The 22,844-nt window shown below is 38.8% G+C and overlaps 1 protein-coding gene across 1 annotated transcript in view; it reads right to left on the minus strand.

Moving 5' to 3' along the window:
* Positions 1 to 22,844, minus strand: part of PIP5K1B (phosphatidylinositol-4-phosphate 5-kinase, type I, beta) — a 77,304-nt gene that overhangs the window by 19,620 nt on the left and 34,840 nt on the right. Inside the window, exons 6-11 of the mRNA XM_009887713.1 lie at positions 12,116 to 12,327; positions 9,555 to 9,638; positions 9,407 to 9,455; positions 8,779 to 8,863; positions 2,812 to 2,967; positions 1,919 to 2,063 (exon numbers count right to left, since the gene is read on the minus strand). Coding sequence (XP_009886015.1) covers positions 1,919 to 2,063; positions 2,812 to 2,967; positions 8,779 to 8,863; positions 9,407 to 9,455; positions 9,555 to 9,638; positions 12,116 to 12,327 — 731 coding nt within the window. The remainder of the gene's footprint in view (positions 1 to 1,918; positions 2,064 to 2,811; positions 2,968 to 8,778; positions 8,864 to 9,406; positions 9,456 to 9,554; positions 9,639 to 12,115; positions 12,328 to 22,844) is intronic.

Genomic DNA, 22,844 nt, shown 5'->3' on the forward strand with positions numbered 1-22,844 from the left:
TTTGACACAAGACACGGAGAGCCACACATCTGTGAATGCTGGTGCAAGGTCTGCTGTGTTAGAGAAAGTGTCCTGTTGTACTGATGAACTTAAAGTATGCAAAACTGGACTGCAGACATTACAGTTCCAATCTGATTTTGTAGCATAAGGATGTGCAGAGTAATTGCATAACTGACAAAACATATTACATTTTAGGTTACTTCATTGAATAAATCACAACTGGATAGTAAGTCTAAACATACAATCAAAGTGTAGATCTGCTAAAAATCTTATTTATTTTAGAATTATTCTGGAATATCTTTACCGGAAAAGATCATAGACTTACTCATAGTTTTTCTCCACAATTAATTTATGGAGGGTAGACTACTTGAAATGTTTTATTTGCAGTAAATCTGAACTCTTTATACAGACAACTTTGCAGTTCTCCTTTGCTGACTGACGCTAATACAAAGTAGTTCTGTAGTTTTATCTAAGGCTTAAAGCAAACAAAAAACCCCAGTACTCTGTAACTTTCTATGTAGCAAAGCTAAAACTTGGCAAAAGATCATGGAAATCCAAAGTCCTACAGCTAACTTTGTCACAAACTGGACAAGACTGACAGAAGTTGGCTTGAAAGAGCTCTATTTCTACTAACATGTATTCATAGTAATTTTATTTCCTAAAGCTTGTGTAGATGTATTTTGGGACAACTTGTGATGGTTCTGTAATTAAAACTTCATCTTTGTTACACCCCAGACCATACCTCATTCCAAATTTTTATAGCAAAACATCAGACCTATGGAAGATGCCACATCAGTGAGATTTATTTCAACTTAATGAAAATGGAAGCTGCAAATAACACTTTGATCAAGTAACTCTGCAAGTCATGTTACTTCTTATGAAAATGCAGTTGGTCAAATTTTAATAGGAGGTAAAATCCTACTGCCTCAAGATTGCTTTTAAAATAACTTGATCTTTTTGGACAACATGCAGTTTAAAGTAAAGAACTACATCTCGGCACATGAGTAAGCTTATAAGATTTATAAAGACACTGTGTAGTCCAGGATGCCAAATTATTCCAAACAAAATTCAAGATACTTGAGTTCAGAGTGGCTACCTTTCTTGACAAAAACAGACAAAGAAACGGCTATTCTGCAGTACGGCACACGGTAAAGAGATCCACAAGCAGGCAAGATGACACAACACAGCACACTTCAAGTCTACAAGCTAGAGTACAGGCACACACACAGATGGTCTCCCAGCAAGACTTACTGGCATAAGCATGGTATTGGATAGTCATGGCTGAAGTATATTCAAACACAACTCAAATCACACTCAATCTAGCTCACAAGCGTCTGCACAACTTTTCTTGAGACTTCCGTTTTTATCCTTCCTGGGTTAAAATTAGACAGCCTCTAATCACACCCATGGGTGAAGTTTCATAGAAATTCACTTCAGAAAATGATAATTTTGAAAGAAATTAAACCAGACCTTTCAGCACTGAACATTCAGAATAAAGATGAACTTGAAAGTAGGTCCCCCTTCTGAGCACATCACAGTTTTCTACAGCTGTTTTAGGCTACAGCCAAGTTGTGTTTCCTACCCTGATGTTAATGTAGTTTGGTTTATGGCACAGACTAAGGCCTAAGAAGTTTTAATGCCCAGTTTAATGCCATGACAAAAAGTTCAACGTATACTATAACATTTTTGCTGTGTTTATGCTTTCTATTTTGTGACACCAATCATAATAACATAACAAACAAACACATCACAAATCCTATGGGGTCACGACACCCCTCCTTCACTGGAGAGGTTCAAGGCTAAGCTACAGAGACACTTGCCCCTTCTGATTTTTCTTTCAGAGTCCCCTTCCATTGCACACATTGTCAGAGTTTTAGCAAAATGGTGGGGAATCCTCTACCACATGTACAGCCTTTACCTGCTAGAATAGAGCATAGGTTGATCACGTTGGTAATGCTCATCGACATTCAAAGAAGAAGAAGAAATTGTGGTTGCCAAGGAAGCTGCTTCAAACAGAGACGGTGTGCTCGGCACTAGATCTGGCCGGTGGCGTGAAGCTAGTACTGCATACACAAAAATAAAGAAAATTAACAAACTTCATTTCAAATTGAATCCAAGAATCTTTATGCAAGCGTATTGAGTCACACAGCACTCTCAGCTTCTTGAAGCTTCTTAATATGTTTGAATTAATAAGATTGTACCATTCATGTGCCCGTATCTATACTCTTTTGCATTACAGGGTGAACTTCGGCTGCTAGCCAGTATATTCAGCAGAATACAGAGCAACTCCAAGGTCAAATATTAAACAGTGGTATGAATATGTGATGAATTCTTCTAAGTTCTGGGAGTGGTCTCACACTACCAGGGCCTCATTTTCAGATGGGATTAGGTGGCTGGTTCTCCTTTGAGCCTGGTTGCAGATGAAAGGGGCAAAGTCTGTATCTCTTCAAAAAGACACTGGGAACAAAGAACTGAGCTTCAAAACACTTCATGTGACATGTTTGTTTAAAAGTCAGTGAAAAGAATAGCACTGGCTCTGGCCTTAATCTGCTACGTGGGCTGGATAATTTTTTTTAGGATCTCCTGAAATCCAAAAGATTAACATCATACTATAGCCTTGATTCTGAATTCCTCTTGCTCCTGAACGTCCACTCTGCCAAATATGACTAACAACTCTCTCCATGAGAATAACCTGACACTAAAGTTTTGAAAGATCAGCCAGATTAGAAGCTTTCTAGTTATAAGGCTTCTAGAGTTTACACTAAATTCTTTAAAAAACATTGTTTAGGCAGTTGATTTGAAAGACATTACCTTCTTCATCGAGGCTGGCGTAGCTTTGTCCTTCAGCAAGAATGACACGCTTTTCATCCTTCCACTCCTGGCTAACCGCACTCACTATTTCTTGTGATGTTGCCTTCAGGGCTGTGATGGAATTGCATCGTTTCTTTGATGGTGAAGACTTTAAAGCTGTATTACCAAATGAACATAGTGTTAAATGATGCGATCTTATCTCCCTCCACATCTTTAACAGCACATAGAAAAGCAAGCCATCTATAAAACTAGAGTTTCTGAATACAGACAAAGAACACATGCAGACACAAACCCACTTATCAAATACTACATTAAAACTAGAGCCAAAGGCATTGTTATTTCATCTATGAGGGAACTGCTTTTGTCTTTTTCTGGTGCTTCTTACTGCTCATAGGACAAAAAAACCCCAAGTTAGTTAACCACCTTTGACATCGCTAAGTTACAAATCTCCTATGGAGTATAAACCCATGTAATCAGAGACAGACTGATACAGAAAACAACAGAAGACAGGAAAACTGAAAAGACATCTGGAGTATTCTCAGAGGTTATGATCATTTCCTTGAGCTGTGAACTACTTCTATATAATGGTGTATGTGCTACTGCAAAATTTCCACTTCAGCAACATGTGTCAAGCATCTTCTTTGGGTAAAATAAACACTTCCAAAATGTTGATGGCTTGTACAGTCAGGTATGAGCCTCCCCTTTATAATTCTTACCAGGGCCTGCCTACTTACAATGGCATTTTGGTTGAAACTGTAAGATCTGACCATTGCCACTACTACTGAACCACGAACCCCATTTTGTAGTTCTTCTCGAGAAGGATGCCAGCCAGTTCATTTAGTGTTTTTCAGTTACCAGCTGCTGACCTCCATGCATTGGCTGCAAGGTTACTTCAGATGTACTGCAATAGTTCATATTGTGCATCAAAGCCACTTGGCTAAAGATTGAAGAAGAGAATCAGATGCGTAGCTCCAGGATATTGTTAAAAAATAACATAGTAGACAGCTGCTGAGTTAGCCTCTGCCGGAGGCTGAATCTGCTTATTATGTTTTTATTGTTATTTATGGAGGCTTGTTCTGTGCACTAGTGGAAAAAACACACATTCAAAACAGGGCTCAAGAGTTTAAACTGAAATGTGTAACTCAAAGTTTAGCAAAAATGTTCCTGAAGGCAGAACATTCCCAACGCTATTTTATGAAAGAATGATAATGCATTTTAACCATTAATCCACATAAAAGTAGATTAATAGCCTTGTATGCAGAGTGGATCAATAAGAGTGGGATATTAAGACAGGTTAATAGCCTGCAAAAATGAGACAGGCAAATTAAGTTTAGAGAGAAAATGAGGCATGATGTCCTTAATTGTACATTGTAGTTTTCAAACACAGAATGGGATGTGTCTTCTGCTGACGTAAATCTAGCAGCCAGAATAAGAAAAAACTGAAAGAAGACTCACACGTTCAGGAAACATATATGGCTGCATGAGACATCTATTTTGTCCAACACACAGAAGTATCAAGTTGACTACTCCTTACAGTGCAGTGCAGAGGAGTTTGGGTACTGTATCAGACAACAGAGCTCCCACCAGTTCTCTGGCAAAGTTGTTCTAGGGTTTAAGAGATCTGAGTGTCAGGAGGCTCCTTCCTCCTTTCAGCTGAATTTTGCTTCATATTCTTTTCATAATATGTCAGATTCTTTTATTTTTATATTAACCATCCTTTTCTGAAGAATTTAATGCTTAACAACTTAAGTTGTTAATTTGTGCTAGTATTTGTAGTCATTCTTGTTTCACGTAAATCTCATTTAGTTTTATCCTTCATTTTTATTTTATTCTACCTCTGTCCACGTAGACTTGTTTCTCACTGCAGATAACTAATGGCAATGATAACCAGTGTAACACTGGTCAAAAGCGTATTTACAAAACACCTTCTCTCACTTTGATACAATGCCATATGCTCAATACTTCTTCTGTAATATTAGAGCCAAGTGTCCATTCCACATTTTGACATTCAGCTCCAAACTAAATACAGTTCCACAAGTAGGATTATCAAACTGCTAACGAGGATCCATTTTAAAGTATAAGCTCCTCTATAAACTACATAGTTCTAGCCAATCAATGTATATTTATTTGTCAAGAACTCTGCTTTATAAAAAATCATGAAACTCACAAAACACTTTCCTAAAGGCTAAGCATAAATACCCCTTCTCTTATGGGAAAAAAAGCTGAATTTCAGCACCTCCATAGATTTAAAAAATACTTTGGCAGTAGAGTAGTAAGTTAGTATGGATGCATACTATTTAAACCAGTTGATCTGTATGTCTTATAATAAGGTTTTATACCACTAGCCATAATTGCTGTAAAAAACCCCCATCGCTCAGATAACCAGAACAGCTTTTCCCCAAAGAGCAGCCTGGGCTACAGTAAACCCCAAGCACTTATCTATGCCCTGCTGGTATATTTATCAGGTCTTCCCTACAGCCTTCCTCACTGCACACGCACTGAACACATCTCAGTGGTAGTCACCGTCCTTCTCTGTACTTGTGACGCTTCAGACTGAATTTCCATTCAGTAGCCTGACCAACTCATAGAGGAATTATCCATCAATTCATTAATATTGATAAGACTCTCCAAAAGTCTTATTTTCCTGAATAGCTGTCACAACATATCAGGCATACAGGGAATCACTAATTAGGGTTAATTCAAATTCTCTCCTTTTCTTCTAAAGACTCCTTCGCACTACTTAAAATATGTCATTCCTTATTTTTTTTAGGTCAGCTACTCAGCTTTCTCCTTCCATCAGTCTATCCTATTGTCTTTCTTCTTTATTAGTAATTTCACAAAGGACTTGCTACCTACACTTCTGATGTCTTGATGCTTTTAGTTGTCAGTTTTCCCTCTTCCTTCTTGCTCTTTTAGACCTAATAACATATGTTGTTCTAATCTGCCACGTCTCTAACTTTGGTTTTCATGAACAGGATCAGAATTTCACAAGCTCACTCAAAATAACTTGATTCTGTCCAGAAAGAGTTGGATACTGGTCTTACTATCTTTAGACAAAAGTAGAATAACAAAGCCCAGTACAGGCTGAAAAATATTGACTTTCAGTGATACAAATTTTGGTGAAAATAAAACCTTATCTGAATCTTTAATGGAAGAAGCCTCTAAGATCTCTAAACTTTCCTTTTTTTTTTTTTTCGGTTGCACAACTCTGCAATGAGAAGATACTTATCACATCTGGAGAACTATAATTCAAGGGAGATATGAACATATGAACTTATGTTCAAGATGTGTATTCTTGATATGAATGATAGCTAATTCCCCCTGTTAATTTTCCTAGTCAGGCTAAATGGAGCAAGTCTGTAAATAAATCTGTTCCTAAATACTTGCAAATTCTGTTGTTTTGCTTCCTAGCTGTATCAAGATTATGGTAAAATATCTATACTGCTCGCTCCATGGGACTAATCAACATTAATTTGTTCCTTTCAGTTTGGAATCAACAAACAAAATGTGGTAGCTATTTCACCAATATTTTTGCTGAAATCTATCTTCATATGCCTACATGGTAGTTACTGCAGCGTTTGGACTCTTTGGAAGGTACAGTGCACTAGTTTTGGCTGGGATACAGTTAATTTTCTTCGTAGTACCTCTATGGTGCTATGTCTTGGATATGTGACAAAAACAGTGTTGACAGCACACCAAGGTTTTAGTTACTGCTGAGCAGTGCTTATACAGCATCAAGGCCTTCTCAATGCTGCCCTGCCAGCAAGGAGGCTGGGGATGCACAAGAAGTTGGGAGGGGGCACAGCTGTGACAGCTGACCCCAAGTGGCCAGAGGGATATTCCATACCATATGACATCGTGCTGAGCGATAAAAGATGGGATAAACAGGAGCAAGGGCATTTGTCTTCCCAAATAACCATTATGCATGATGAATCCCTGCTTTCCTGGAGATAGCTAAACATCTGCCTGCTGATGGGTAGTGGATGAATTCCTTACTTTGCTTTGCTTGCACATGCAACTTTTGCTTTCCCTATTAAACTGTCTTTATCTCAACCCAAGAGTTTTCTCACTTTTACCCTTCTGATTCTCTCCCCCATTCCACCATAGGGGGAATAAGTGATCGTCTGTGCGGGGCTCAGCTGCCCACTGGGGTGAAACCACAACATACAGGAAGAACTCACCTAGGTAGGATCAATTTACCCTCCATACCCAATGCCTTAAAAGGATGTACAGTTTCAGGGTCTACTTTAAATTATAGAAATCAATTAATTTAATTTGAAACGAGTGACAATCAATAGTTAAATTGTTGCTGCAAGACTTATACTTTAACCTTTATACTTTAACCTTTGGACAACTCTTGGTATCAATGTCCCTCTGTAGTGATGGTGGGTTTATCTCGGCATTTTTTCTTTCCCTGGTGTATTTGGTTTCCGTGGCAAGGTTTTGGTAGCAGGAGGGCTAAAGGGGTGGCTTCTGTGACTGCACAACACCAGCAGCAGTCAGAAGAAAGGAGTGAGAATATGCAAGAGACACAACTCAGCAGGCAACAAGGTCAGTGAAGGAGGGGGAGGAGGGGCTCCAGGGCAGAGATTCCCCTGCAGCCCACGGTGAAGACCATGGTGAGGCAGGCTGGCCCTCTGCAGCCCATTGAGGTTAACAATGGAGTAGATATCCACCTGCATCCCATGCAGGACCACATGCTGGAGCAGGTGGATGCCCAAAGGAGGCTGTGACCCTGTGGGAACGCCGTGCTGGAGCAGGCTCCTGGCAGGACTTGCCACCCTGTAGACAGAGGAACCCACGCTGAGCAGGGCTGCTGGAAGGACTTGTGACTCGGTGGGGGACCCACATTGGAGCAGTCTGTTCCTAAAGGACTGCACCCCGTGGGAAGGAATCACGCTGGAGAAGTTAATGAAGAACTGCAGCATGTGGGAAGGACCCACATTGGAGAAGTTCATAGAAGACTGTCTCCCGTGGGAGGGACCCCAAGGTGGAGCAGGGGAAGAGAGTCAGGAAGAAGGAGCAGCAGAGACAATACGTGGTAAACTGACTACAACCCCTACTCTCCCCCTGCACTGCTTAGGGGGAGGAGATAGAGAATTCAGGAATGAAGTTGAGCCCAGGAAGAAGGGACAGGTGGGGGGAAGGTGTTTCAAAGTTTGGTTTAATTTCTTGTTATCTACTCTGATTTGCTTCATAATAAATCAAATTAATTTTCTCCAACTCAAGTCTGTTTTGCCCATGATTGGTAATTGCTGAGTGAACTCTCTCTCCTTGTCTTGACCCATGAGCCTTTTGTTATATTTTTCTCCCCCTGTCCAGTTGAGGAGGGGAGTGATAGAACGGCTTTGATGTGCACCTGGCATCCAGTCAAGGTCAACACACCACACGCTGGAAGTTGCTAATAGTGATAAGTATGTTACCCTTGAGAACGAACTAAAAGATTAAGGAAGGAGGAATGGAGGGAAAACTAGAAACAGGTGATAGTGACAGAGACAAAAGACCTTATTAATATCCAACTTCTGATTGTTTTCCTTGGTAAGAACAGAAGAAATCCATATCAAAGGGAAGAATGCCTATCGTTTCAAACATGCTAGAGGTGGTAGATAAACAATCTTTACTTTTGCAAATGGAATAAATTAAAGTCAATGAGGGTATTCCTGTGAATAACAGATACAGGACTGGACACATCATTAGAGCATCAAATTTATCTTTATATCAATGCTAATATAAGGGAACCTGTTTTACCTTCAGATGCCCCTGATGTGACAAAAAATACATAGCAAATATACCTCTGTAATTTACTATTAGAGCACAATCTCACTAGCTCCAGTGAAGAAACTCAACTTCTGGCAATGTAAGTGCTACATGAAGTTGAAAAAAGGATGCTTTTATTGCCAAGACAGAAGTGTTATAAAGTAATGATTATAAAAATATCTAAAAGAGTAAAAGTGACAACTTTCTTACCATGAACTTTCTTGAAAACTCTTGTACTCATAAACTTTAAAAATCTGTCTGCATAAAAACTTGGTCGGTGAACTGAAACAGTGTCCTACAAGATTGAAAAAGGTCTCAGTCACATTTTCCATAAATAAATCACATGTAAATTGTCAAGAAAGAAGCTGGACATCTCAGGTAAAATGTATCATACATTTCAGGTGTACTCAAAACAAGTGAACACTAACAAGTTTTTCCTTCTTAAAGGTTAATTCTTCAAGAACTTTAAGTATTTCATTTATGAAATTATGAGCCATGAATTATACGGCCATATTCATGTAAAATATTCCTAGCATTTGAAATGCTTATTTTTAACATTATGTACATTTTTCAGTTACAGATTCGTCAATGTCCTAGGTGGCCGTTGTCTGGTGTAAGTTATAAGGACAAGCCAATCATTTTAGTTGCTTTTTGAAAGATCAGCAAATAGAATCAGAGCATGTATTGGAAATGGACCTAAACGATTTCAGCAACAGCCCAAACCACCTGGTGATGATAGAACACAAATATACTGGAGCTAGGTCCTTCCTGGTCAACATAAATCAAAATTCCATTAGCTAAAGTATCAGCAGTTAAAAAAATAGTAAAATCTACTTACTCCATCATAAACAAGAGCTTTCCAAGAATGTTCCAGCTTCTTCATTAACCTAAGCATATAAAAACAAAATAAGAATGCCTTTATAGAATTTCACATTTGTAAGTAATTTCAGAATAGTTTATTCAATAAAAACTTGAAATTAACTTACCTGTAAGATTGGAGAATGTCAATAATACCCATAAATAGAAGTAGCTTTTCTCCTTTATGGCTTTTGGCTGGAATACCTCCCATTCTGAGAGAAACAACAAAAATGTACTTAGATTATCTTTTAAGTCATCTCTGATCATTATTTAGCTGGTGAACTATACCCACTCCAAACCCAAAGAAATGCACACAGTAAAGCTAGATGCCATAGTGCAAAGTCAGTCAAATGTGGGTCACTTAGCATACAACTGATTTTAAACAGCAAACCTGAAGTATCTGGTATCCAGTGGTAAATATGCATTAAAACCAAAGTATTTTAGGATAACTTTTAGACAGAATTGGAAATATTTAGATGATATGAAAATTGGAAAAAAGTACGCAACAGTTTATTACTAAGGAAAATAATTTTGCCTAGGTAAAGGAGAATTTTGTCACTTTATTGATCACATGTAACAAAACTCTAGACAGCCTGCATATTACTCCAAGTCTGAAAAGGTTGTTTTGTATACTTTTCATTAAAAATTACACATGTGCTTTTCCTAAATTTCTTTACAGACAGTTAGCGACAGAAGAAGTAACAGTATTAAGCTGAGAAGCCTGGCTGCCTGGATGTCCACTTAGTTCAGACTATTTACTCAGTCATGACCTTAAAGAACAAGGTGGTCATCCTAAGATCCTCTCTTCCTCCTCCACCACCTAGAAAAAAGGGTCCATTCTTTTTAGAACCAGAAACCGAAATCCAATTTTCAGTCTATCACCTTCTGTTAACATTGATGGACCCACTACAAAACCAGAAGAAAAAGAGATTGAAGATGCAACGCATGCAATGCCTCCGAATCTTTTTTAATGGTTTGAGAAACAAGTAACAGACACCTGAAACAACTACCAAAGACATAGTTGAGAGTATATTCCCTGCCTTTTTTTTTTTTTTTTTTTGGGGGGGGGGGGAAGGGTTGTGTGCGTGGGGTATGTTTGATTAGTCTAGGCACAAAGAACAAGTGGCGTTTAAATTACTGTAAAACCCTGTCACTGTAAACTCCAGCTCAATTAACCAGTCAGACATTCACAAGTGTAAAGTGGTTTACAAAACTATGTTCTGCCAGCTTTCCCTGGAAGCTATGACTGTAAATTCAATCCAGTACAAGCAGCAGTTATTGCAACTGGGTATCCATTCTCATCTTCATGCTTGTATGGCCTTATAATGGTCAGCAAAAGACTGACCTAGGGATCCTTTTTGTAAGACCTAGGATTATTTTCGTCCATTTCAGTGAGGTCTGCCACACTACCAGTTATGTCAGTAAAAGTGAGGAGATAGTGCAAGGGGCCACGGAAGGACTCAGCAGGCTTTCAGCAATGGTACCACACTGCTCAGGATCCAGGCAGCACTACATTAGCTCAAGTGATGTGCGAGCCCAGGGTGGGTTTCCACACATAAGAACCACAGGGACTTTCTTGGAAGGCCTATATGAGTTTTGGCTTTTAGTTAAAAAACAAATCTGAACACCCCCCAAAACTGCCAGTGCAACACCTCTGCCACCATACATACACCATCTTCTCTATCAAAGTGTGTAATGCTGTAAAAACTGAGTGAAATTAATCTCTTAATTTATATTCTAGAGCTCTGAACATCTGGAAACCCTCTCTAAATGCTAAATATCATCATTCTCCCATTTGTTTGCTGTAGGTTTAAGCACATGTTCCTATATCATCAGTTATATTTATCTAGACAGCTCCCTTGAGAATCAGAAGAAGAGTAAATCCTTAACTTGAAATGAAACCCTCTTTATAAAGAAGGGCTGATTATATAAAATGAGAATGGTTAATAATGGTTAAGAATGGTTAATAATGGTTAATAATGTTCTCACTAACACTGAACGTATCTCAAAGAAAACAGAATAACTATTGTCTATATACTTAAATGTCTACTGCAGTTTTTGGTAGACAGAAAAATAAGAGGAAAGCAGCACTTCTTAATCTCAGGAAATATCGTACATGGGTATGACTATGCTTCAGTCACTGATGATACAGTTCTACATATTCAGTATATTATTTTGAGATGAAAATAACCACTGTAGAAATATCCATTTCAATATTAATAAATAGTTTTTGCTTGTGGCTTATCAGGCTGCTTCCAGTTAAAATTAGATTATACCTGGGACTCTTGTAATAGCTGTCTCATAACATCTCCTTTATAAATGAATGCACTTGTGCATACATAAGTCACTCTGAACTAACCAAATTTGCTACCATGTATTTAAAGATGATCAATCTATTAATCAACATTTTAATTTTGTGCTCTGTAGTAAACTTGGATGCACCAGCTTTGGAAAAAAAAAAAAAAAAAAGAAAGTCACTGTCTATGTGTAATGTCCCTGTCTATGGCAGGGGTGTTGGAACTCAATGATCTTCTAGGTCCTTTCCAACCTAAACCATTCTATGATTCTATGATTCCTGAAATGCAGTGTACTCTTAAATGTTTTGCCTCTTAATACCAAGTGGCAGAGAGTGAAGAAACAGAATGTGCCAGTTTTAACAGTAACCTTAAGAGCAGGTTATGGCACTTACGTGTTTGTTGTCTTTGCAGTGACGGAGTCCCCTGACTTCCCAGGTCCCTGTATGGACTCCATGGCTGTAGAATAGAGAACTTTCTGCCCTCCAGGACGTTTCGTGTCCGATGCACTCTGGGAACACTCTCCCTCTTTTTCCTTCATGTTGCTGTTCAGTATGTGGATTCCAAGTAGCAGACTGTAATCCATGATCTTAAAACTTTCTAGAACCTAATAACAAAGAAGAAATGGCTGTACTGAAACGAAAGAAGGCTACACACAATATGAATAACACAGCAGCATTTTGAAAACCTAAGTAAAAATAGGCTTTCAAAGCACAAATTTCTCTTCTTAGGAAAATGTGTGAAATTATAATTAAACAAAAATCTTTTACTACCCCACATAAGTCAAAGTGCTAGTTATCTAATTAGCTCAATGCTGCTGTTGTAAGTGGAAAAGAAAGATGCATAGCTGAAATGTAGCCTGATGTTATTTTGAAGTCAAGGAAGATATGTCCAGTCAGCACCCTTTTTTATTTATAGCAAATAATCAATTAATACTTCCACCACATACTTATTAACTATAGACATTTTTTAAGTCACCTCTAATGCATGTTCCAGACTTTACTGAGCATTTTTGTCTAGACTACTCTCTACCTCCCCTCCACCTCCTGTTCATAACTGAGAAAGCAATCTTGGAGAACTTTCAAATGTAAAAAAAAAGCATTTGCTACCACCTTGTCATTAACAGCTGATGGGATTTGGGTAAAAAATCATACATGTCTCTTTATTAAGCTAAACAGAATCTATCTAAACTGCCAAGGCAGTTTTATTTCTGAAGCATGACTTAACCCACCAACCCCCTCTTGTAGCTCTACCAACTATTTTTGCCTCTGTCTGTAGGTGAGTTCCATTTCTCCTTTCATGTACTGTCATAAGTTTCTAGCCAGTTACATCATTATGATGTCTGGCATACTGCCATTAAAAGGAAATGCAGTTCCAGTGAATATGCAAACGTGAACTAAAACAAGCTGTGATCACATCTAGTAATATAACCAAACTGTTAGCAGACAGCAACCATGTTAAATAGCTCATATGACAGCAGTGCTAACTGGAGGGACAAAAACCGGTAGCAACCAGGAAGGACATGCTGTACCACTCACCTCTCCTTTACCTCACGCAGCTCAGCAATGATTCGTGACACGTTCTGGCACACAATGCCCTAAGATAATGGTGTAATTTTTGGCATGGAATCAAGAGGCAATAGTACATCTTTTCAAGTGAACAAGAACAAAATGTGATTTTGCAGAGATGACAAATAAAGAGCAGTACTCCAGGTATGTGATTTTGATGAAGACTATCAAAGTATAAATATTTTTACACAAAACACTGAGATGGTTTGTGAACTACAAACTAAGATTTGTTGGCAATCACCAGGAAAAGGCTAGCGGTCTGCAAAACTGTATGAGGAGGAAAAGTGAATCTACTGCTTAACACATCCCCAGAGATAATTTTAACTCCAATGCCCAAGTATATAGGCAAAGAGGTAGGAAAGCTCTGTTCCACTCCGTCTATATTCTTTATGTAGTCATTATATTAAGTAGAGGCCAAATGCAGAATACAGATGAATTCTTTACAATCTCTGGCATCTGTCTTTCATGAGGAACATGGTGCCTTAATTTTAGCACCGCTGTAGGCATTTAAAGTGAAGAAACAAAGCATAACATACTGTAGTCTTAAGTGTGGAAAGGCATAGCCTCATTGTGATTTCCAGACACAAAGGAGGAGTTTAGAAGACATGGTAGGTTTGATTTTGCTCAGAGTAATCCTGCACAGGGGTGGGTTATTTAAAATGGAAGAAGAAAAAGGCTGCTAACATATGGCCCTCAGTACTCCGCAACATCCTCTGTTGACAGAACTCACAGAGTTTCAGGATACAACAAGAAAGAATATTCTAAATTACTATACAACAAGATAATGAAATTTTACTGTGTATTGCGTGGGAACGTTGGTGGCTAGTAACTTCCTGGTTTACAATCATGAATTGCAAAAATAGTGCAGCTAACGGGTACAAAAGGACAGACTCTTAGTGCTAAATAAGTTCTAGAATTTTCCTTACTGCTTGCTTACTGCTACCCTTTCATCAGACTTTCTCAAAAAGAAATTTCTATATAATGTATTCATTAAAAATACGTAGTCAGTGGATGTTTGCTGCCAAATACTGAAAGTATTCTGGGTAGCTGAAAAAAAACCCCAAACCCAATTCATCCTCTATAAAAATACTTACCTTAGTAGTACAGCTAGCAATGCTGTTTATGCCAAGCCAGATTAAAGCAGATATTCAGGCTTGGAAAAAGCATTGCCACTTTTATTTTACAGTTATAAACATAACTGCTGACAGTTCTGCCTTCAACCTATTCTTTACTGCCTTTTGAATTAGATTACATTAGACACATTATGATTTAACTGCGCTAATTACATAACCTACATCTAGGACTGGATGTAGCCTCATGGAAGGCCGTGATATAATGTGCTGTTTCTTCTTCCACAGGGACCTCTTATGTGATAAAATTCATCTGACTGCATCAATTCACCCCTGTCACTTAAATCCACACTACTTGTATTACACAATGGATTTAAAATCTCTCTGACTATTTATGACTTTGTTCTAGGATTATTGAAAAACATCATAAAAACAAGTAGCTATTTTGTTATTCCTGCTCATTATGAAATAGAAACACCTGCACAACCAATGGATTAACTGCAGTACATGTTCTTACAAACAGCTCACAGCGTATGAACTCTTAGCCCTTGTCCCCTGGACACCCTATTCATGGTCCTACCCAGAGGCAGGATTGTCCAGTCTACAAAATGTCTTCAGGATATCATAATACGATCTGCCCCTCTGACTGCCTACTGGTTTGATATACATTTCTGATTACCTCCCTTAGAAATTTGATAACCAAACCAGCCACTCCTTATGCAAATGCACCTCTTTTGATCAGATCTAACCCTGTTTTACTCCCCTGTTTGTTTCTAAGGAAAATTCTGGTAAGAAATAATTAACCAGAATAACCAGGAAGAATCTCAAACATTAGCATTCAACAAAAAACTTACTCCATGTCAAACTCTTCAGTCTGCATTAAGACAGAAATTCTACTTCAGTCAGTGGGAATTCCAGGTGAATATATCTGAAGGGTTCTCACATATGTATCATTGTTAATATTTAAAAAAGAAAATCACGATCATTTTTAAATGTAAATGTGTAAGTAACATTTTGTGCACATAGTTGTACAAATTAATCTGTTTTACCACGGAAAAGTTACAGAATGTAGCACACCAAGCTATTTCTGAACATGCAGCATCCTACTGAGAACACATAAAGGCTTAAGCCTTTTCCTGGGTCGAGGGTTGCTTGCAAGCAGCTTTGATGATTTTAGATGAACTGCTTTTGAGAAGCAGCAGCAAGTTTTTGCTGCGAAAGTACCAAAAAGAGATCCTAATCTAATGAAAAAAAGACTTAAACAAGTCACAGTATTAAAGGGCTACATTCATAGCAAAAAGAGAAAGCCCTGTAAAACACCTGATGTAATCCACGAGAGATCACTAGAAATTGACATTAACTCCCAGAAATACACTCCTCCTGTAGTTAAAGTGAGAGAAACCAAATCTTTACTCATGTAACCACTCTGAAATGCACGTTGCTGCAAAATGGCACTGAGAGGTTTCAGCAAGACATCTTATTTGTTAGTATGCAGTGTGATTAAGTGTTGTATTTGATAATGACAAGTGAATGTTCAGTTCATTAACTTGACATTAAATTGTTCATCCCATTTGTATTTGTATATGTCTTTTTCCACTAGCTACACAGTTTCTGTCAACATGATGTTGTCACTTGTTCACCAAGGCTGGCTGTAGCTGCTCTGACAACTTCCAGATGGCAAGCATCACTCAACCCCTTCTAGCCTTAAGCAATATTTTGCTTTCATACCATATAAAAACCCCAGTGAAATGGCAGCACAAAATACGTTGTTTTGGAACATGGAAAATAATTCCCTGAATCAGATTTTCTTTTCTCTGAGCTCATCAGATGTTAAAGCGTTCTGTGAATCATCTTAGCAATGGTTACACTCAACTATCTCAGGCAGTGACTAATACAGCAAAGCAAGTATTCCTGCCATGGAATTTCATTTTTATTTTAGATGCAGTCAGCCCAAGCTGTGTACTGTCTGACAAAGAAATCTACATTCGCGTTGCTAACCATGCAAAACAACTCAAGTCAGCAGGTCATTTTCACAAACAAATCAAGGAAAACGCTACTCAAAAAAAATAGACAGTTTCAAAAGTTTATGAAAAGCAAAAACTTAAAAGCATAACCGTGCAACCAAACATTTCCTCTCCTGCAAGCGTTTTGGAAAAGGGACATAGGAACTAACATAACAGAAAGAAGACTGATTTGACACTGAATCAGTAATTACTCTTGCAACTTAAGGAGATATATAAAAATTCCACAAAATAAAGGAATATGTCACAAAACAAGAATTCCTTATAAACAAGTGCACACATATCAAATGCCTAGTGATGGGTCTGGTTAGAAACAATCCATCCCAAGAAAATAAATCACCAACCCCTCCCCCCTCAAAGCATAAGTGGAGTCACTTCCCATTTCAACAGAATACTTGAAAGATGTTGTTAACTAACACTCCTAAAAATTACAATCTGGTTTCTGATTTCCAAAGTAGAAGTAAAGAGAAATTGCAATTTCAATTGATACTACAGGAGTGAAAACATAAAGATACACGAGATCTGCATTATCGTTCCATGTCCATTTTCCTCAAACTACCATTTCTGACAAAGAGAGCCTTCATCTAAGATTAGCACATTCTCCACCTCCATGCCATACCACCTATTATTTCTGCCCTATACTGCAGTTCAATACTCCTTCAAGTTGTGCCAATGCTACTGTTTGTAAGGACGTGCTGTAGAATGGGTCACTGAAATTGTATCGGTTAAAGAATAATCTGTGTAGACTCTTTGAGGTAGGAAAAAGACAGGAAAACCAACAAAACCCCCCAGTACTAAAGGTTTTGAAAAATACAGTGAATAAATTTGATCATACAAGGTCACTGTCACAGTTGCTTCAGCACAAAACAGGTATGTGTTAATGCCATAAAGCTTGAGACTTCTGCAGCAAATGGTTAAACCAGCAGTGATGACAATAATACACAGACCTGAAACTTATGAGATGTGACCCTCTTTGTCTTCAACTTTGAATTTCCTTGTCTTTGCAGGCTTTTTTGTTAGTCAGTTTAAAATTGTGATTTAAAAAATGTGATTTCCTTAGAAAAGTCCATAAAGTTCTTTGCTAATATAGTAAAGGAACACTGCAGACTCTAAAATGTCATTCAATTCCCACTAGTAAAAACATCTTGAAATTATTTTGTTGTTCTTAAAAACCCCATGACCACAATTGGATTAATTGTCATTGCTTCGGTAAAAGACATTTTCCAATACAGGTATCAATATATTTATTATTCTAATGTTAACTTACAAATGCAAAACGGGTAAACACACACGTTTGTTTAGAACATTCCTAAACACTTGCATGAAATTCTTATAGATGTGAGAGCACCCCTAACAAACTATGCCTTTTGCTTTTCCAGCAACGGGATTATTTCCAACCATTGAAACTGAATGTCTGAAAAAGGAAAAAAGCAAAGTAGAAACCATAACAGTATTGCATCAAACTAAATAAAAATAATTCTGGAAAAGTGCAACCTTTGAATAAATAGGCTCAATTTCCATTTAAAATTATCAGAAAGGAAATCCCATAATACAAAAAGCTGAATATTGTTGTTTGGTTTCTAATTCTACTTAGAAGTCTTAGCAGTAATGCATTTTGTCCTTCATGTCTCGAAAAACTTTAAGCAATGAGAAAGAAAAAAACCCCCATGACCTGAATTCCTAGTCTGACCACCAGATAAAAAATGGTGTTCAGAAACTTTAATCATACAGATAGTGTAGAGATATTAGCTAAATAATCCTGAGAGTATTCCTATCTAATCATTCCATCTAATCATTCTCCTAATTTTCTAATGCAAAAATACACTATAAAAATTAAGTCTTCTGCCACAGAGGGAACAACACTGAATCAATCTTCATCTGTCAGGAAAAGTTTTGGTTTCCTCATCTGCAGTAAGACACGTCTTAAGGAAAGAAGCGAAGAAGGAAACAGTAAAGGTGATTTGAATCTCACTTCTTAGTAACAGCTATATTTACAGAGAGAAGAAGAAACTTATTTTTCCACCTTTGTGAATTTGGAAGAGATATCCCCAGCAAGAAATCAGAAAACATGCATACGTTGCCTACTTATAGGTCATTAGCACTTCAACTGATAGCTTGAAAAATACTCTTCCTATTAAGAAAGAAAATCTAGTTAGTTACTGCAAGGCAAAAATTCCTAGTTTTACAGCGACTTGCCTTGTCTGTTTGTGTAAAACAACATTTGTTAATAGTTTTAAATATGACAGGTGTCACAGGATCCCTAAGGTCACCAAGTTAACTAAGAAGAACGAGTTTTGAGTCTATAGGCCAGCTCTTAAATATGCTTCATTAAGAAAAAAGTCATCCTTTAGTAACAAATGAAAATCACTAGTGCCTGTATAAGCTCTGGCTCACTTCTCCCCCACTTTTTTTAAATATTTGGGGAATAAATCTTAACTTCAGTTTTTGGAATATCATGCCTTTGCAATTTCCCTAGGGAATTTTATCCCAGATTTCAGGATAAATAAATACTGCTTGATTTGCATAGACAGTTTTTTAATTTCCAATATTTATATACATGAAAAAGCATAATGCAAGAGGAGAAATACTGTGAATTGACCACTGATTGACAAAAAGACACGACTAAATAGACATTAACGGCAAAATAAAGAGCAAGAGGAACAACACTTAGTAATTTTTTTTTCCATTTGCCCAGTTAATAACTGCATGCACATGCACTCCCCCTTTTAGCCCTTTTCAATTTTCTTTTCTCTTGGAATCAGCAGCAGATGGAAAGGGAAAAACACAACCAGGCTATTTTTAGCAGAATACCCCAAATTCCTGCATATGACTAGTTGACATTCAAGAACATACTGTATCTGTATAAGCGTGTGAAGCAAAGATTTACAAATACAGAATCCTGTGATTATCTATTGTCTTGAAATTCATGTTTCTTTTTTCCAGTTATATTAACATGCTTTGTTAGGTAATTAGACGAGAAACAGTTTGTAGAAAAATATCTATGTATAACCATGACATTCTCAGTTTTAAAAGGGACTTCCTTTTTTTTTTGTCTTCTTTTAATAAACAGTAACTGGTTCTTCTGTACTTAAAGGGATTACAGTGAATATATTAACAGTGTTTTTATAATTAAACAACTGGACCATATTCTGATGATATGTGCTAGTGCACCTTCCCACAGTAATTTTTGACATGTACTTCTATAAAATGCTATCTTCATTTTTAACACGGGATGATCAGAAGACAAACTTTGTTACTTGTGTGTTTGGACTGTAAATTCCTTGTACCAAAGAACAGGTGTCTTCCCCATGCTTTCTGCCCAGAACAGAGGTAATTTGTATTTATTAAACTGCTTAGAAGCTCCAGTAAAAATCAAGTAAGTAATAATGGATGCCTAGCTTTACTTTGATTCCATATCAACTATGAAAAATAGAACATTACTATTAATTCACTTCTAGTTTTTCTCATACAGAGTTGTGCTAATGTTACTTGTATTTAACCATTATACAAAATACAGGCATATTGGCTTTACAAATTAAAGCACTCTGAAGTGCATAAGGTTTCAAAGCAAAGATAATTAGGAAAGCTATTCAGGCAAGTGAAATTATTTATTTTAGTACTGTTTGTCTGCAGTGTATCCCCTGTCCATCCGTCTGTCCTCGTAACTATGATAGTGCCCTCCTAGCAAGGATAGCTATAATAAGTCTCACCAATAGTCTGGAATTTGAAAGACAGTTCAAATTTTCAATTGTGTGCATTGTATGTATGATAAACTCAGGAATAGCACATCTTTAGGAACACTGTCATGTTACGCTCCTTTGTTTAGCTGAGGTGCAAAAAGTGCAAAATAATCTGTGAGCAGAGATTTCAGATGCTGTCACCTTGACTGTGAACATAACAAGCAGGGGACACAGAAACTGGAGAAAGCTATCAGTCCGTGATACTTGGGGACATGGTTTAGAAGTGGTTTTGTCAGGTTAGATTAATGGTTGGACTTGATGATCATAAAGGTCCCTTCCAACCTCAACAATTCTATGATTCTATGATTCCATGCAGTGTTCCTGTACCTGTCCTAAAGTAGAAAATCTGGAGTGGCTACGGGAGGCACCAGCCCGTGACAGACCGCCACAAGTCAGTCCGGTCCACCCTCTAAACAAGTAGAGCATGCATCTCCTCATTAGGCCTGCAGGAAGGTGTGACAGACAAGAACTGATACTCCAGGAGTGCCCCCCCCCCTGCCATAACCCACCGCTGCTTCCCTTTCTGGGGAGGTTCCAGTTGATCGGAGGTTAGCAAGCGTGACACCCATCTAGAAGAAGGCCCAGAAGGAGGATCAGGGAACTAAAGGCCCATCTGTCAGTGTGACCTCAGTGCCGGGGAAGGTTATGGCGCAAATCATCTTGAATGACATCACACAGCACATACAGGACAACCAGGTGATCAGGACCAGTTAGCATAGCTTCATGAAAGGCAGGTCCTGCTTGACTAACCTGATCTCCTTCTATGACAAAGTGACCCACTTAGTGAATGAGGGAAAGTGAATGTGGATGTTGTTTACCTGGACTTTAGTAAAGCCTTTGATAGCATTTTGCTCAGCAGACTCCTAGAGAAACTGGCTGCCCATGGCTTGAAGGGCATACGCTTCTCTGGGTGAAAAACTGACTGAATGGACGGGCCAAAGAGTGGTGGTGAATGGAGTTAAATCCAGTTGGTGGCCAGTCACAAGCGGTGTGCCCCAGAGCACAGTATTGGGGCAAGTTCTATTTAATATCTTTATCAATGATCTGGATGAGGGGACCAAGTGCACCCTCAGTAAGTTTGCAGACGAGACCAAGTTGGGTGGGAGTGTTCATCTGCTTGAGGGTAGGAAGGCTCTACAGAGGGGCCTCGACTGATGGGTTGAGGCCACTGGTATGAGGTTCAATAAAGCCAAGTGCCAGGTCCTGCACTTGGGTCACAGCAACCCCATGCAGCGCTACAGGTTTGGGGAAGAGTGGTTGGAAAGCTGCTCGGCAGAAAAGGACCTGGGGGTGTTCGTTGACAGGCGGCTGAATATGAGCCAGCAGTGTGCTCAGGTGGCCAAGAAGGTCAAGAGCATCCTGGCCTGTATCAGAAACAGTGTGGCCACCAGGACTAGGGAGGTGATTGTCACTGGTGAGACCACATCTTGAATACTGTGTTCAGTTTTGGGCCCCTCACTCCCAAGAAAGACATGGAGGTCCTGGAGTGTGTCCAGAGATGAGCAACAAAGCTGGTGAGGGGTCTGGAGAGCAAGTCATGTGAGGAGCAGCTGAGGGAACTGGGGTTGTTTAGTCTGGAGAAGAGGAGGCTGAAGGGAGACCTTATCACTCTCTACAACTACCTGAAAGGAGGTTGTAGTGAGGTGGGGGTCAGTCTCTTCTCCCAAGTAACAAGTGACAGGATGAGAGGAAATGGCCTCAAGTTGCACCAGGGGAGGTTTAGAATGGATATTAGGAAAAATTTCTTCACTGAAAGGGTTGTCAAGCATTGGAACAGGCTGCCCAGGGAAGTGGTTGAGGCACCATCCCTGGAGGTATTTAAAAGACATGTAGATGTGGTGAAGGATATCAGTTAGTGGTGGACTCGGCAGTGCTATGTTAATGGTTGGACTCGATGATCTTAAAGGTCTTCTCCAACATAAATGATTCCGTGATTCTATTCTATTCTACTTTTCCCTGGGGAGGGAGCTCTGTGGCAGCTGATGAGATGTATCAGGAGGCCAGCTCAGCTAAGCAAGAAAGCCACAGCAGAGCTTGAATGTGAAAAGGCCGCATACAGAGTGGGGAAGGACAGACAAGCCACAAAGCAGGAATTGAGAAACATTGCCTGGGCATGTAAGGATGGCAATTATTGTCAAAGAAGCCAAAGCTCAGATAGAGTTGAGACTTGCAAGGGATGTAAAGGGCACAAAGGAGAGCTGCCATTGCGTTATTAATGGTAAAAGACCGACTAGTGTGGAGTCCCAACCTGTACCGACCAGTGTTTCAGCCATTACGGAAAAATGCTTTCCTAAAAAATGTATTTGAGAGAAACAATACACACCGCTACACATTCTGTGGGCTACCCTGCGTGACTTGGGGGAAAACATGAGGAACTGGGATGGAAAACCTAATTCGGCTTTACCGACATGCATATGTGAGTTGCGAAGTAAAACACCCCCAAGTGGGGGTTCTTTCAGAAGAAGTGCTACTCTAGTTTCCAGTAGACAGTCCCCCAGAAGGCACAGATGGCTTTGGAGCCTGATTTACAACGTAAAGTAAGTGGGTAGCACTAATTACTCAGTAAGCTCAAACAGAGAACCCTAAGTGTCCAGGAATTTTGGATGTGATCGTGGATTGGCCGCAAGGCATGGATTTTGGAGGGTCCCCAGAGGAGAGGGTGGTGTGTGCTGAGGAGGCCCCACCTTATAATCAATTATCAGCAAATGAGAGGCTATATGCATGC

This window comes from Charadrius vociferus, unplaced genomic scaffold, assembly GCF_000708025.1.
Source record: "Charadrius vociferus isolate BGI_N301 unplaced genomic scaffold, ASM70802v2 scaffold286, whole genome shotgun sequence".
Lineage (NCBI taxonomy): Eukaryota > Metazoa > Chordata > Aves > Charadriiformes > Charadriidae > Charadrius > Charadrius vociferus.